Source organism: Typopeltis vanoorti, chromosome 10 (genome assembly GCF_054136105.1).
Source record: "Typopeltis vanoorti isolate ZY-2024b chromosome 10, IOZ_Tvanoo_1.0, whole genome shotgun sequence".
In the NCBI taxonomy this organism is placed as follows: Eukaryota; Metazoa; Arthropoda; class Arachnida; order Uropygi; family Thelyphonidae; genus Typopeltis; species Typopeltis vanoorti.
Window position 1 is genome coordinate 59,013,290 of NC_143558.1, and position 17,268 is coordinate 59,030,557.

General features: G+C 36.0%; 1 protein-coding gene across 3 annotated transcripts in view; it reads right to left on the reverse strand.

The window, feature by feature from the left end:
• LOC150102443 (2-oxoadipate dehydrogenase complex component E1) overlaps positions 1–17,268 on the reverse strand; it is a 481,556-nt gene that overhangs the window by 144,384 nt on the left and 319,904 nt on the right. For all 3 annotated transcript variants that reach the window (XM_090399364.1, XM_090399362.1, XM_090399363.1), the window contains one exon: positions 11,901–12,021. In XM_090399364.1, the coding sequence (XP_090255490.1) occupies positions 11,901–12,021 (121 nt within the window). The remainder of the gene's footprint in view (positions 1–11,900; positions 12,022–17,268) is intronic.

Consider the following 17,268-nt stretch of genomic DNA (forward strand, 5'->3'; position numbering starts at 1 on the left):
TAATACATCACTTATCTTCATCTGAAAACAACAGACATTCACGTCACAATTCCATATCTTATCTTGATCTTGTCAGAAGTGTCCCACCAATCACGACACGAATCCTTATCCACTAATATATCCCCTTTTCCATTCAAAACAATAATGTCACTTATTTACAACTAACAAATTACGTCACTTATTAACAACTAACAAATGATGTCACTTATTAACAACTAACAAATGATGTCACTTATCTACCTCTGAAAACAACGCACGCACACGACACGATTCCTTATCTTATCTTGATCTTGTTCAAAGGGCCCCATCAATCATGACATGAATCCTTATCTCTAATCATCACCCATAATTCCATACACGAAAAAAACACAAGAACTGAAGCCACTGACACATATGCCCCCAGAGAAATTCCAAACACATGACATCTTCTTATCAACCAATGATGTCAGGATTCCTTATCTTATCTTGATCTTGTCTGAAGTGGCCATCCTACTACTGAGGATGTTACAGAAGTGATGTGTGTGTGTGTTAAAAAAAAAGCTAGGCATCAGTCCAAAAAGACTGATCTGCCTGTGACTGAATGGTCAGATACGTCCTCTGTCTTTCTCCCCCCTCCCCACCTCAGATGAGCATATTCTGAGGTACAGGGGAGGAGGGAAAAGACCTAAGATCTATTTTGTGATAAATAAGAGTTCAGGACACTCATTATAGATGATCTTGAAGCTTGGGATGTTTGAGCACTGCAGGTTTGTCATATAAGTATGATAAGTGTTGAGAGGAGATGAGGATGAGTGGATGGGGTTTGAGGTCAGTCAGAAAAGGTCATTTATGTATATGAGGAAGAGGATGAAAGAAATAAGAGAATCCTGAAGAATAAGTGCATTAGCTGGAAAATCTGAAGAGAAACTCCACCATTACATCCAGTGAATTTGGTTTCCGGAGAGGAAATTGAACAATCCAATTATGCCAGAAAGAAGGCATGTCATAATATGACAATTTTCTGAAGACCCACTGTACCAAACCTTACTAAACACATTATAAGTGTCAAGTGCAACAGCACGGGTTTTTGCAAACCTCGTGGCATATGCCCAAAGGTTGGTGATGTAGGCAAGGAGATCTGCTGTAGAACGTGATTAGCAAAATCCATGTTAATAGTCAATGATTAGATGATAATTCTCTAGGTGTTGCAGAAGTTGGCTATTGATAACTGTCTCCATTACTTAGATAACATGGGAGGTGAGAGCAATAAGTTGATGGAGAGGTTTTTTTTGTGCTCCTGAACAGCATTCAGGAGCACATCTCTTGAGCTCAAATTGTGTGGAAAACAGGATCTAACAAGGGTGATGCCAGATGATCAGTTTTAGGTGATGCTGAAATACTACTACGTGAGAGAAAGAGAGAGCAAATGGACAGAAATTTCATCTAACAGCTTTTACAAAGATCCAGCCACTGACACAGGTATGAGTTTTCTACATTTAGCCCCTTTCAAAGACAGACTTAGCTCTGTCAATGATGGTTTTGCAAGTGTTTTGGACTTCAGTATAGATAACAAATGAAACTGGAGTTTATGGCTCAAATCATTAACATTGCTTATTTTTCTTTGATCACCTTAACACAACTTTTTTGGAAAACCATGTCTTGGATATAGGGTGGAAATTCTAAATAGAGTGGGGAATGAGAGCTCTCATTCGAACATGTATAATTTCCATAGCAGATCAAAGAAATAACTGGAAAACAGAAACCATGGAAGGAGGAGGAAAGTCTCAAAGATCTTCCCAACTCGGCATTGTTATAGTCCCAGAAAAAAATAACAAAAAAAAACATGAGATTGTGAATGGCTGAGAGGAGAGTGTTCTACTAGAGAAAAAATTTGAATGAGATTATGATATGAATTACCAAGAGGAGTGGGTTGCCTAAAGTTATAATGAAAGAAGAATTGGTTAAAAAAAAAGATCTTCCCAACTTGGCATTGTTATAGTCCTCTCCCCCCCCCCCCCCCAAAAAAAAAAACATGAGATTGTGAATGGCTGAGAGGAGGGTGTTCTACTAGAGAACAAATTTGAATGAGATTATGATCTTAATTACCAAGAGGAGTGGGTTGCCTAAAGTTATAATGAAAGAAGAATTGGTTAAAAAAAAAGAGACCAAAATTGTTTGTTGGGTGAATGGAGAGAATGTGAGAACTCTAGTTAGTCAGGAGGTGAATGATATGCTTTAGGTCACTGCTTATAACATATATTTTAGCTTCTCTTCTATCTTGGTTGTGCAATTAGAAAAAGGGAGCCAATTGGAGGTGTGGACATTACAAAGTCACCTTGGATGAAGGTGACTTTGTAATTGTCACCCTTGGCCAACTTCTTCATGGAGATGTTTGAAGAGAAAGCCTTAAACTCAGCCCCACAAAAACCTACCATATGGCTTCGCTACGTTGATGATGTTTTCGCTATTTGGCCACATGGCCCGGATTCACTCCTCTCCTTCCTAACACACTTGAACAACCAACACCCTAGAATCAAATTCACCCTGGAAAAAGAGGAAAACAATAACCTCCCCTTCCTAGACACACTAGTCACCCACCAACCTGATGGAACCTTGGTTTTCTCAGTTTATAGAAAACCCACCCATACAGGCAGATACATTCACCAACAATCCCCCCCCCCTCACAACAATATGGAGTTATTAAAACATTATTCAACAGGGCAAGAATAATCTGTTCTAATGAACAAGCCCTAACCACTGAACTAAATCACATCCGTGACACTTTCTCAGCCAATGGCTACCCCCTCCAAAAAATACTTAACCCAGTTATCCACAACCCACCACCCCCTCCCCTTCACAAAAAAGATTACTCTAAATCCATCACTATTCCCTACATCAGAGGCACTTCGGAAAAAATCAATAAAATCCTAAAAAAACATGACTTGACCACTTGTTACAGACCACATAGAAAACTGGCATCCCTTATCCGCTCCACCAAAGACCAACCACTTCCCCTAGACCTACCTGGTGTATACCAGGTCCCTTGCAGCTGTAAACTGTCCTACTTTGGCCAAACAGGCAGGACAGCAAATATCAGAATCTCAGAACACAAGGATTACATCCGATTTCCCCAGTACAGCCACTCTGGGCTTGCAGACCACGCTCTGGATACTTGCCACAGAATAAGATGGAAGAAAGCCACAGTAATACACCGCAGCAAGTTCAAGTATGAAAGACTATTCATGGAATCAGCCTCGGCCCTTAGGAACATGCCAAACCTCAACAAATTTGGATGCATGAAACTGCCCCAAATTTGGGAAACTTTTATCAGAAGAACTTCAGCCCAAAGGCCAAGAACTACCAATATAGCCAGGCAGGGGCACTATCAGGACTTTAGGAAAATGCTAACTTCCTAGCTTCAGTCTCATTTGCTGTTATTAGTACTTGTGTGCTCGTGTCTTTGTAGTAAGTTCCCAAGAAGATGGCAACGTGACGTTTGCCAAAATATCGGAAAGTATATATTAAAGTTTATTTAATCTATATTTCTAGTATACGCTGTCAATTCCTTAAATATTAGTTATCATGTTTAACCAGCGTATAAGCCTCTCAACAAGAATAATTCAGCACTACTGATCAGGGAAAAGAATAAAAAGAAGAAGCTATAGTATTCAACATTAAATATGAATATAACTTCAATTTAATATTGGATAAAATGGCAAACAATATCAAGTAGAGTGATGTGGACAAATATCAGAATGGGGAATTGGACAATGAGATTAAGGAAAAAGGGAAAGTATTTTTCAAGGCTACTGAAAGAGCTTAAAAATGAAGGAAAGAGTACTGTAACAGGAATCAGATATGATAAAAGTAACATGAAAACTGAAGATGCCTGGAGTGATTACTTTGAAAGGTTCCTAAATGAAACAAGCAGTGACAGCACAGTGGCAGAAAACATTCATGAGGAATGTAATCAGCAGTACATAACAATACTTGAGGTGGAAAAAAACAGAAGGCTGGTGCTTAAGTTGTGGGGGAGGGGTTTAGATTATAAATTACTACTTTTGATAAGAGGATAGCTATTAACAAATATCAAAAAGTGGTGCATGGGGGATGTGGGTCTCCAAGATTTAAGATGACGAGCATCCTTCCTATTGTCACAGAATGATAGTGGACCAAGAACTGATCGATGAGGTACACGGTTATTTAATCTTTATATTAATGACATTGGGAAGGATTTACCAGATGACATACAACAATTTGTTGATGATGCAAGGATAAGCAGGAATACAACTGACATGCAACTTGCAGAATGGTTTGAATAAGCTGGAATGAGCATGTGAAAATGCTGTCAGTTCAATGTTAATAAAAGTAAAGTTATGCTCTTTGGTGTAATGAGATAAATAATGCCATTTTATATTACTGAGATTATGCTAGAAAAAGATGGCCACGCTAGGGATCTTGGAGTTTTAGTAAACAAAGTTGAAGTTCAAGGATCATGTAGCAAAGATTACTAATACAACTAAGAGAATAATTGCAATGCTGAAACAAACATTGAAATGTGAGAATAAGGAACCCAATTTGTCTTTTTACTGGATTTAGCTGACCAAATTGCATTCCTATTGGCTTAAACCATAATGTAAAATGATGGTGCAAAGTGAAAGAATTTCATGCCGGCTGGGGGCTTTGCCTGGTAAAACAAGAACCATAATGTAAAATGATGGTGCAAAGTGAAAGAATTTCATGCCGGCTGGGGCTTTGCCTGGTAAAACAAGAACCCCCTCCTCCATTGTTTTTGTTGGGATGTGTTCTGGGATTTGTTCCAGTTGTTGGATATTTGCCCAGGATCTCTGACAAAAACAATGTCATTGCCTGATCTTGAACTCTATTGAGTTCAAGATCAGGCAATGACAATCAGGGAAAGGAGGGAGTGACCATAGTATTCAACACTAAATACGAGGATAATCTTGAATGGCAGGCAATATCAAGCAAAGTGATATGAGCTTATATCAAAATGGGGAACTGGACAATGATACTTATTTGTGCCTATGGTCCTACAGAAGGTTCTACTAAGGAAGAAATGGAGGAATATGTTGAATTATTAGAGATGGCAGCTGACACAATGAAAAAGGAAAAGTTGGTCCTTGTTGGATATCTAAACAGCAGAGTAGAAAGTGATTACCAGACATATAGAACTGTTTGGGGAAAATTTGGAGAAAAGAGAAAAGGTAAGGAATCAGATATGATAAATGGTAATGGTAAATGCCTGCTGAATTTCTGTTTGGGATATGGATTAGTTATTACTGACACCATGTTCCAACATAAATATGTGCAGAAATTCACATGGAGAGAAGATGCAAGAAATAAGAAAATTCTCATACTATGTTATAGATGATAGTGATGTTTTCCCACTGGTTCAGAACACAAGCATATACAGAGGATTTTAATTAGGAAGTGATCACTATTTAGTTTTGAGCAGGATAAAATTGAATTTCAACTGAAAAGAAGAGTGTGTAAGAAAGTTTTAAAACAAATCAAGGTTGAGAAGCTTTCAGAGGTCAACTGTAGACTCAAATACACAAACATCATTGAAGAAAAAATTTAAGAATTAGAAAAAGAATAAACCTCAGAGATTCAGTGGAAAATCCTGAAGAAAACATTGACTGATTCAGCCAGAGAGGCATATGGTGAGATTGTGTGTAAGGATATAAAAATTAGAACTTCATGGTGGACTCAGGAAGTGAAGAAAAAAAAAGAAAGCATATAGAAAGTTCTACCAATAAGTCAGCTTGTGCTCTTAGGACATATAGAGAAAAATGCAAGAAAGCAAAACAGTGAGTAAAACTAGCTAAACAAAAGTCATTGGAAGCCTTCAGTAAGAACATAAAACATAACTATCAGGAAGGTGGGAAAATATTCTGGCGACTATTGAAAAAGCTTAGAAATGGAGGTAAAAGTACTGTAAAAGGAATCAGAGATGATAAAGTTAACATGAAAACTGAAGATAACGATATTCTAGATGTCTGGAGTAATTACTTTGAGAGACTGCTAAATGAAACAAGCATGTCAGCACGGTGGTAGAAAACTCCCAACAGGAATGCATAACTATACTTGAAGTAGAAAAGTCATCAAAAACCTGAAATGTGGAAAGGCAGTTGGAGTAGATGAAATTCAGTCAGAAATATTCAAATATGCAGGTATAAAAGTTTTACAGTAGCTGCATTGCATAATTCAGAAAGCCTGGCCAGAGAGTCAATTTCCAGAAGATTGGAGCAGAGCTCTCATAGTACTCATCCATAAAAAGGAAAATAAAACTAAATGTGAGAATTACAGAGATATTTCCCTATTGAGTTCCTGATAAGATTTATGCAAGTATACTTGAGAAGCGGCGAAGAAAAATTGTAGAAGGGTGAAGAACGAGCTGGACTCAAGACAAATAGAGGTTGTCAAACTGGATCAGATTTTCATTTTACGACAAATTGTTGAGATATCTTGGGAATATAACAAGGATTTGTACTTAAGTTTTGTTGATCTGGAAAAGGCATATGACAAGGTGCCAAGAGGAAAGCTTTTCAAAATGTTACAGTTATATGCTGTAAATGGGACATTATATCAAGCCATACAATTATATCTCCATTTGAGTTGTAAATGCAGTTAGAATTGAAGGAGGTATAGGAACATGGTTTGATGTTAAGTCAGGTGTACAACAAGGGTATATATTATCTCCACTGTTATTCATCATCTATATGGATCACATTATGAAAGCAAGTGGTTTAAAATCTGATATTAAAATTGGTGATCTTAGCTCTTTACTTTATGCAGATGATGTTATATTTCTGATTAAATCCAGTACATGTTTGCAAGATTCCCTGACTAAATTGAATAACTGTTGTAATAGGTCTGGTATGAAAATAAGTAATAAAAAGACAAGGGCAATGGGCAGAAATATTGTATTCTGAACGTGAACCTATAGAAAAAAAAACCATTTCAGCTATTTAGGCATGATATTTAATGAAGATGGTAATTTAAATATGGAAATAGACAATAGATACCAGTAGATGGAATTTTTCATTTCATGGATGGTGGGAAGAGGATATTCATGGAAATTGTGAATGAATGCAGTTCAAGTGAGAGAGATTTTTCTTTCATAGGCTGGTGTGTGACTGGAATGGCTTGACTTTGGAGATTGCGAGTGATATGTGGAGGTTTCTTTTGTAGTAATAATAATAATTAAGATTCAATTCTTGGCCACTTTTATATTATCAATATTTCACAAGACAGTATTATTACAATAAAACAGTATTTTTAATCAGTATTTAATTAAAGCAAAGTGAATTTTACTTGAATAAATATTTGAAAGAGACAGCACTAGAAGTCACTTCCAAAAAAAAGTTAGGTTTGATCTTTGATGGTGAAATTATGCTTGTATCTATGATTTTTAGAATTTCAGGACTTTTCTTTAATCAATTTCCTTAAATAGAGTAAAACTATCAGATGGCAGTACTCATCGTATGTTATGCATTCGCGCAGGCCTAAACATTTTACTGTGTAAGCTTCTGTAACCGATAATCCCACAGATGGCAGTACTATATAAACTAAATTATGAAAAAAAAGAAATGAGTCATATTGCCAAAAAATAATAAATACCACAAAGTACATATTAGCAGTGATAAATGCAGTGCAGCTGGGATTTGAATTTTTGCTGCACCTATGTTATAGCATGTGCTGATTGCAGGAAATTAAAAGTTTCCTGAGGAACACATTTAAGGATGATGATTCCCTGAAAATGGAAGTGACAGCTTAGTTGGAAGAGTAAATTGACCATTTCCACAAGGAGAGCATTTTAAGTTGAAGTTTGAGAAATTTGACTATTCAAGGAAGGAAGGAGGAGAGAAAACTAGATGAAAAAGTTGCCTGGGAATGTGAATCCTTTCCTTATGATGAAATATTGTAATGGGAAGAGTAGTGATCATGAACTGTATAAGTAAATTAGCCAAGCAAATAGGAAAAGATTGATAATTATAGGTGATTTTAATTATGTCAATATAGGTTGGGATGCTGAAATAGTAACCGGAAATAAAGAAAATTAATTTCTTGAGTTTTTGAGGGATAACTACCTCAGACAGTGTGTGTAACAGAGGACATGCAAGGATTGAGAGTCTTGGATTTAATCATCTCATCATAAACGAGGTGTCAAATCTCCCTCCAATTATTGAGAGTGACCATGACGTGATTACCTGGGTGGTTGCCAGTCATGTGAGAACTTCTTTGAGGAAAGGGTATATGTGGAACTACAAAGCTGGTGATTGTGAGAAGCTCACAAGACAATTTGCAGCTGCAGAATGGAAGGAGGAGTTGGGGGGAATGGAGATAAATGCTTCTTGGGTGCTATTTAAGAACAATCCAGTAGAAGCAATGTCTAAATATATTCCAAGGATCAGAAAGTTAAATGAGGTAGGTGTGAAATGGATGAATGAAGAGATTAAGAATGAAATACAGGGAAAGAAGGTATTATGGAGGCAACATAAGATGAGTGATAATACTCAATTCCATGAGGAGTACAAAAAACAGGCAAGGAGGGTTACTTGGTTGGCAAGGGTAGAAAAAGTGCAGTGTGAGCAGCAGTCAGCTAATTAAACCAAAAAAGAATAAAATATTCTTGGGAGTTCTTTCAATGTAGTCAGCAAAAAAAAAAAGATTCTGTAGGATGACCCTGATTGGAGAAAATGGTATAAGGACAACTTCTGCAGAGGATATAGTTGAGATATTTAATGAGCAGTTTATAAAAGTTTTTCATCCATCCTTGTGAATGTGACATCATGGAGAGTTTGAAAGCAGTGGGTAAATGTGAGTGAGCAAGAGGTCACCTTAAATCTGGCAGATTCTCTCCCCCCCATCCCAATGGGAAATTGAGCAAAAGCTAATGTCAATAAGGATGTGGGACCTCATGATATATCACTACATATTTTGAAGGAATGTACGAGGGAGATGACATCTGTCTTGACATATTTTTTTTTAATATGAGTCTTATACTGGGTAAGTTCCAAAGGAGTGGAAAGAAGACAAGATTGCACCACTTCATAAGGGAGGTGACAGAATTCAAGCATCAAATTACAGGCCAATCTGTGTGTCAGGTGTCGTGGTTAAAGTGTTGGAAAGGCTACCAGAACCAGGATACAGAAATAGGTTGACAATAGTGGTATAATCTTTGATGGACAGCACAGATTTGCTAAAAGGAAGTCAGATTTTAATAATCTCCCTACTTATTATAATGAAGTTACAGCTACACTGAACAAGAGAGAGAGAGAGAGAGAGAGAGATGGATACACACAGTGATATACTTGGATTTTGTAAAGGTTTTTGATAGGTTTGGGTTGCTTATTAGACTAATGCACTGGATTGTATCAGCAAGTTATGTATGGGGGAGCAATATCCCGGAAGAAGAAAATTACTAGTGATGTGCCTCGAGGATCTGTTTTAGGGTCATTGCTGTTTAACCTGTATGTTTATGATATTGGGGAAGACAACACAAGGAATTCTGGGAATGACACAGAAGACACTGATTTGAAGTAAGGAGATTCTGATACCAATGTATAAGACCCTGATTAGGCCACATATGGAATAAGAGGATGAACAAATATTGGAAACGGTCCAGAGGCTATTGACTAAGGTAGTTTCCAGAAGGTCGAGTATGAAGAAAGGTTGAGAAGATACAAGTTGGTAAAGGGTTGTTATAAAAATTAACATTGAAGAAGTTTTTCATAAAATAATGAGAGAACAAGAGGTCATCTCAGGAAGCTGTATAAGGAGAGTGTGAGCACAAGAGTGAGAAGTAGGTTTTTTGCATGAAGACTTGTGAATGATTGGAATGCAATGCCTGAGAGTGTTGGATCCACAAAGAATTTGAATGCATTTAGTGCAGGGTATGATGAGGTATCAGGAGGTCCATTTGTGTGTATGACAAATGGACTGCCTGAAATGAGTCATTGACTCCATGGAGATCTTGGGATAATAATAACAATAATATGTATTAACATACAGGTCAAATTTTTCACTCCATGATTGAGCAATTATATGCCTGAAGAACTGAAGCATCCTGAAATTATGATGAAAGAATAAATTAAGGTGAATCAAAGTACAGTCAAATTAAGGTAACTTGAATATGACATGAAATGGAATGTTTTTATTAAATAAAACAAATAAATAAAATAAGCTTGCATTTAATATGTTTAGTATTCTGGAAAATAAGTTGAATTTTTAATAAGCTAAAAAATAAATACAAAAATAAAAGAAAACCCTGAAATAAAATTCTCTTAAAACTCAAAGTAAAACAACGAACATGAAACAGAAGATATGCAGATGACTCTCTACTGCTTCACATGACATGATAGCGCTTTTTACGCAAAAGGAAAAAAAAATGAATGAGTGTATGGGGAGTTGAGTAAACTAGATGTTAATAAGGCTGTGGGACTTGATAATATATCACCATATTCTGAAGGAATGTGCCAGGGAGTTGATACCTGTCTTGACATATTTTTTTAATACGAGTCTTGCACTCGGTCAAGAAGTCCCTATGAAGTGGAAGGAGGGCAAGATTGTGCCGCTTCATAAAGGAGGTGATCGAACTCAAGCATCAAACTATAGTCCTAACTGTGTGTCAGGTGTTGTGGTTAAGTTGTTGGAGAAGCTAGTGAGAACTAGGATCCACAGTTGGGTTGACAACAATGGTATTATCTTTGATGGACAGCATGGATTTGCTAAAGGGAGGTCATGTTTTAGTAATCTACTTACTTATTACAATAAAGTGACTGCTTCCTTGGACAGAGTAGAAGGATACATAGTAATATACTTAGATTTTGCAAAGGCTTTTGATAGAGTACCTCATGATAAATTGACAGTCAAACTAGAGCAGATGGGGTTGGATATTATATTAGTGCACTGAATTGGAGAATGGCTATCCGATAGGTATCAACAAGTTGTGTATGGGGGAGCGATATCCAGGAAAAGGAAAGTCACTAGTGGAGTGCCTCAGGGGTCTGTTTTGGGGCCATTACTTTGTTTAACTTGTATATTAATGATATAGGTGAAGATTTGGATGGAGATATTCAGTTGTTTGCAGATGATGCAAAGACGGGATGAACCATGAAGAGTAGTGAAGATGTTGTGACCTTGCAGGAAGACTTGAATAAATTGAGTGACTGGGCATGGAAATTAGGATGTGAGTTCAATGTTGCAAAATGTAAGGTTTTAAAATTTGGAAAGCAAAGATGAGATGTAGAATTTATGCTTGGTGAGGATATATTGTTGGAGGTGGAAGAAATAAGAGATCTGGGGGTGATAGTGGATAATGATCTGAAATTTAGGGGACACATACAATAATACACATACAATACCACAAGATGCAGCATTCATCTTACCATCCCTATCTATGAAATGAGATTCATTTATTCACCATTTTTAACTGCTTTTAAATATCAAAGCATGAATTCTTATCAAAAATAATAATAAATTCAACTTAGCAAACTAAACAATGTGCTTCCAATGTTTAACTAAAACTCCTTTACTTATAAAGGATGTCTTACAGTTAAACTGTTAGAGATTTGGTCTAATATTTTACACAAGAGAAAAATAAGAAAGGAGGGAATGGTACAAATCTCAAATCAGATTTTATGTATACAGTGAGCTCTCCATTATTTGACCTTCAAACAATAAAACTCAATTAACTAGTCCTTGAACAGTTTGGTATTTCAACAACTTTCTGGAACATCAGTTATTGTGCAATCCTGTCTATGTAGCTACACACAATCAGTTGATTTGCTTGTTAGTTAACTGACCAGCAAATCAATTTCACAAGATGCCTGGCAATTGAGAGATCACTGCTTGACTATTCAGAAATGTAGTAATTAAGATTATTAAATACCAACCTTGATAAAGTAGGGAACCGATAGCCAAAGCTTCAGCTGTTGCCCAATCTAGTTCTGTGTCCTTTTCTAACTTCTTCAGTCTATCATTAACTAATACTTTATTAAGATTGGGATGAAGTGTCTTTTTAAGAAAGGGAAAAAGAAAAGTAAATGAAACAATCAGTTTTAAGCACGAATAAATCAATCAACAGTACCAGCTATATTTATGCAACTTTTTTGGAAACTTCTAAGCAAGTTAATATGTACATTAGAGATGACAAGTTAAAAATGATATGAAGGAATAATTGCATATCACCATAGCAGCATATTATTATTTTTATATTAGCACAATGGTTTAGTAACTGCAAATGAGTATATTCTAGGCAAAAAGACCCCAAAGTTTTATTTGTGAATATTTGTTACTACAAATAAAATCTTGCAGTATTACTAAGTTTGCAAAGAAATGAAGCAAAATAATATACACAAAAAACAATACTAGAAATAACATATATAATAATTTTAGTATGATGCAGATTCCCTTCGATGTAGCACCATCATGTTCAACAATAATAAATCAAGATAGTAATCTTGTTTGATTGTATAGCATCAGTTTTTAAGGCTGAGTACATAGAATACGAGAAAAAACAATGTTAAAATTTATTGCTGGAATTCTTCCTGAAATCAAATATACACCCTCTGTCCAAAAAGAAACCGAACTTTTCGAAAATATAAGAAACTAGTGGTGCCACCTGTTGTATCTTTTTGTTGTCGAAAGGGCAACCTTCATTAGTGTTGTGTCAACTGTTTATGACATTTGTTTCATTAGAAGCCGAGATATAGTGTCAAGAATGACAGTGTATTTTGATGAATGGTCGAAAAATGTTTCAAACAATGACTTTTGTGTTAAACCTTGGTAAATGTTTTACCGAAACACATCAAATGCTTCAGAAAGCATACGGTGATGAATGCTTATCTCGCACTCAAGTTTACGAGTGGTTTAAGCGATTTCAAAGTGGTCGTGAGACGCTTGAGGACGACGAAAAGCCGGGCCATCCAAAAACTGGACTGAGTGAAATTAACGTCCAAAAAGTGCATGATTTCATCAAAGAAAACCCGAAACCATCCGTGAGATTGATTGAAGATGAATTGGGGATTCCAAAATTAACTGTGCACAACACTTTGACCGAGAGTTTGGGCCTTCGTAAATTGAATTCGCAATTTGTTCCCCACAAGTTGACTGACGACCAAAAAATGTATCAAATTGAACAATTGAAGCAAGGACCTCATTAAAACCATTCATAATGACTCAAACTTCCTTGAAACGATCGTTACTGGTGACAAAACATGGTGTTTTGAGTATGAGCCTGAAATAAAGTGCCAGAGTGCTGAGTGGAGACCACCAGAAGAGGGGCATCTGAAAAAAAAAAAGTCATTTGGAGAAGTCAAAAGTAAAGACAATGCTGATTTGTTTCTACAATTCCAAGGGCAATATCCACAAAGAATTCATTCCGCCTTGCCAAACGGTGAATGGTGAGTTTTATCTCGAAGTTTTGAAGCGATTGATAGTGAGAATTTGTCGCGTATGGCATGAATATCGTGACGACCGACCGTTCGTCAAACTTAACTACACACTGTCACTCTTGGCACTATAACTCGGCTTCTAATGAAACAAATGTCATAAACAGGTGACACAACACTAATGAAGGTTGCCACTTTCGACAACAAAAAGATACAAAAGGTGGTGCCACTAGTTTCTTCTATTTTCAAAATGTTTGGTTTCTTTTTGGACAGAGGGTGTATATATATGAGAAAATTTTCTTACAGAAAATAATAAATGTTATAATGATAAGAATATTTTTCAATTAGTATGACTTTCTTCATATTAATATTTTACAGATATATAATAATAAAAATCACTTAATGTATGGATATTTTAAATTACAATTCTTCATAAAGAAAAATAAGTTGCCCTTTAAAATGGTCCGATGGAGCATTACTTTTTGCTTTTGAGATTTTTTTTTTTTTTTCTCAAGAGAGTTTCATTTGTGACTGATCTGCATCTGAACTACTTACTGACAGATGGATAATTCTCTTTGAGAATCATCTAAATTTTAACTTAAAAGTTTCAGAAAGTCTCTTTCTTTACGTGATTAAAAATTCCTCCATATCAGTTTGTTGCTTTCATGAAATCCAACTTCCATTACTATGATGAAAATTCTGGTGTTTAGGCTTATATTATTATTATTATCTGACCTCCAGGGAGTTAAGGACTCATCCAGTGAGGCTACATATCACCCACATAAGCTTTCATACCTTCTCTTAAACTCATTCACACTTGATGCAATTACAAAGGCAAACTGTTCTACTCACTGCTAGTTCTATGAGAGAAAAATTTGGCTCATACTCCTTTCTTAACAAACTTAACTTCATGGATATCCCCTTGTTCTTTCTCCACCTTCCTTAAAATGAAAAATTTCTTCAATATATCTTATAACACCCTGTCAGAAGTTTATAGACTTCTATCATACTATCCCTCTTTATCATTTCTACCAGTGGCTGAAGTTCATATACTCTCAAACTATCCTTGTAATCAACATTTCACAATATCATCTTTGTAACTCTTCTTTGAAGCCTTTCCTCTCAGGAACCCAAGAGACCAAATCTGGACACAATTGTCCTGATGTGGTCGTATCAAGGCCTTGTAAAGAGACAAAATGATTTTCACATCTTTACATATCAAAAGAAATATCAATAGTATGCTTAATTGTATAAACAACATCAAGAGGGAAAAATACATTTATTAAACTCATTAATATTTTGCTGATTTTCTATCCAGCATCATCAGAGTACAATGATAACTGCGACAGGCACACAGCACTAAACTAAGTAATTGTAGAAACAATTTAAATTGTAACTGAAAAACATCAATATTACATAGAAGTCATTACATGTCTGAGATGCTATTCTTAGAATCAGTAGTAGCCATGAAGCACTTGCTCAACCTTAAGCATGTTTACATTAATTTACCAAAGATCTGGGAGACTATCAGTTTAAGACTTAACAGCTAGGCTTCTCTAAATTAACTATGTAGTTATCCAACCCATAGAGGGTGGGGTGCCATATAAGCACATTAGGGGGTCAATTACAATTTAAATTGTTTCTACAACCGTTTAGTTTAGTGCTGTGTGCCTGCACAGTTATCACTGTACTCTGATGATGATGGGTAGAAAACCAGCAAAATGTTAGAGAGTTTAATACATGTATTTTTTTATCTCTTGGTGTTGTATAACGTTAAGCATTATTATGAATAAGGAACAACACCTAAGCCTTTCTTTATGAACTTACATATCAATGATCATTTCAACATTATGATTATCCTCTGAGTTGTATTTGCAATTTTTGCTATGTGACCATTAAACTTCAAATTACTACCAACCATAATTCCAAGATCTCTAGCCTCAATAAGTTTATCCAAGTATAATCCTACCAAAATAATATGCCATTGGATATCTCATAACTTTACACTTACTAATACTGAATTGACAGCCATTATCCTTTGCCCAGACCAGCCTATTCAATTCACCAAGAAATGCTATATATCAGTAGCATCTATGATGTGCTGCCTATCTTTGCATCATCAGCAAACAACTGGACATTTTCTGTTAAGCCTTTTCCAATATCATTAATATATAGATTAAACAATAATGGTCCAAAGACCAATCCCTGGGGTATAATCACTGGTCACCTTAAATCTGGCAGATTCTCCCCCGTCATCCCAATACTTGTCTGTTAGCCACCTACTGATCCAGGACAATAGCTTATATTCCAATCCCATATTCTCTAGTTTATGAAACAGAGTTTCAAGTGAAGTCCTATCAAATGCTTAGCAAAGTTGTTCAACAGTATCACAGTCATTTCCTTTATCCAACTCATTCTTTCTTTTAATCAGAATCAGGTCATCATCAGAAAAATATGTATTTTTCTGATGACGACCTCAATTCAGAGGTCGAAATGTCAAATGTTACTTTCCTAATATTAAGTGAAGTAATTATTTTAACATGTGTATTGTGTCTCCCTAAATTCTTAGCATGAATTTATCCAACTGAGTTGTAACATTATTATAAAATAAGAGCAATTCTCAGACAGGTTCGTTCAGTAAACCTAGACTGGTCCTTGGAAAGTTTAGCTTATTTGTCAATTTATTTCTGTATATGGGTTCTTAAGGACCTTCTCTAAAATTTTCATAATCACTCCAGAGATACTGATAAGTCAAGAATTATATACCTCAGTCTTGGTACTACCCTTGTGCAATGGGATTATCATAAACGACATTCACCATTGGAAATAATATAAATAAATATAAATGTGTAACAAAATGATAAATGACCTTTACCATCACTTACAGTCATTCAGAACAGATTTTGTACTCTTGACAGAAATCTGAATAGCATCTACACCCCCTATCCATCTCCAATGTCCAAATTACACACTTCACAATTCCTTTTGCCACCTGTGCCTTTCTGAGATCAAACATTGCATGCCAGTGAGTGGCTAATTCAGAATCCTCTGCTTTTAACTTCCTCTGGCTCTAGGTTTCTTTGCTTCAATTTAGTAATATTCATCTGCAACATTTGCTATTCTTCAAACTCTGATAACCATTCAGACCTCTTCACATTTGGGGGTGATGGTAGACAGAGAGTTAAAGTTTAGAGAACATATTACTAAGTTTGCTAAGGTAACCCATAAGATTACTTGGCTATTGAAGAACACATTAACATGCAGAGATAAGGAAGTTGTTATTCCTCTTTCTAAGACCTTGATAAGTCCACATCTGCATTACTGTGCTGAAGTCTGGTCCCCCTGAGTTTCTTGGGTGATGAGGAAGAGGTGGAGAGGATTCAGAGGCAAGTGACAAAGATGGTGAGTGGCCTGCGGAATGTTCTCTATGAGGATAGATTAAAGGTGTGTAGATTGCAGAAGTTGGTTGATAGGAGAAAAAGAGGGGATATGATAGAAACATTTAAGTTGTTTAAAGGATTTTATAGGATTGATGCAGGGGAAATGTTTCAGCACTTGGCTAGAGGGACCAGAACAAGGGTCATCCCTGGAAATTGAATAAAGGTGTGGTTAGTAGAGGTGCAAGGACTAGTTTTTTGCTTGGAGAGTTGTGAATGAGTGGAATGGGTCAGTTGTGAGATGCTTTGTCTGTAGAAAGTTTTTTACCTTGGGTGTACTATACGTTAAGGATACTAAGAAATTATATAAACTTGGTTTTAATAATTTTTCCCAAGTAGGCAAACAAGCAAGTAAGCTAAGTTTGCACCAGTATTTTCAGGTCGGAGGCAACTAGTGGTAAAGGTGGTATAAACTCTGATCCTTTGCCTAAGTA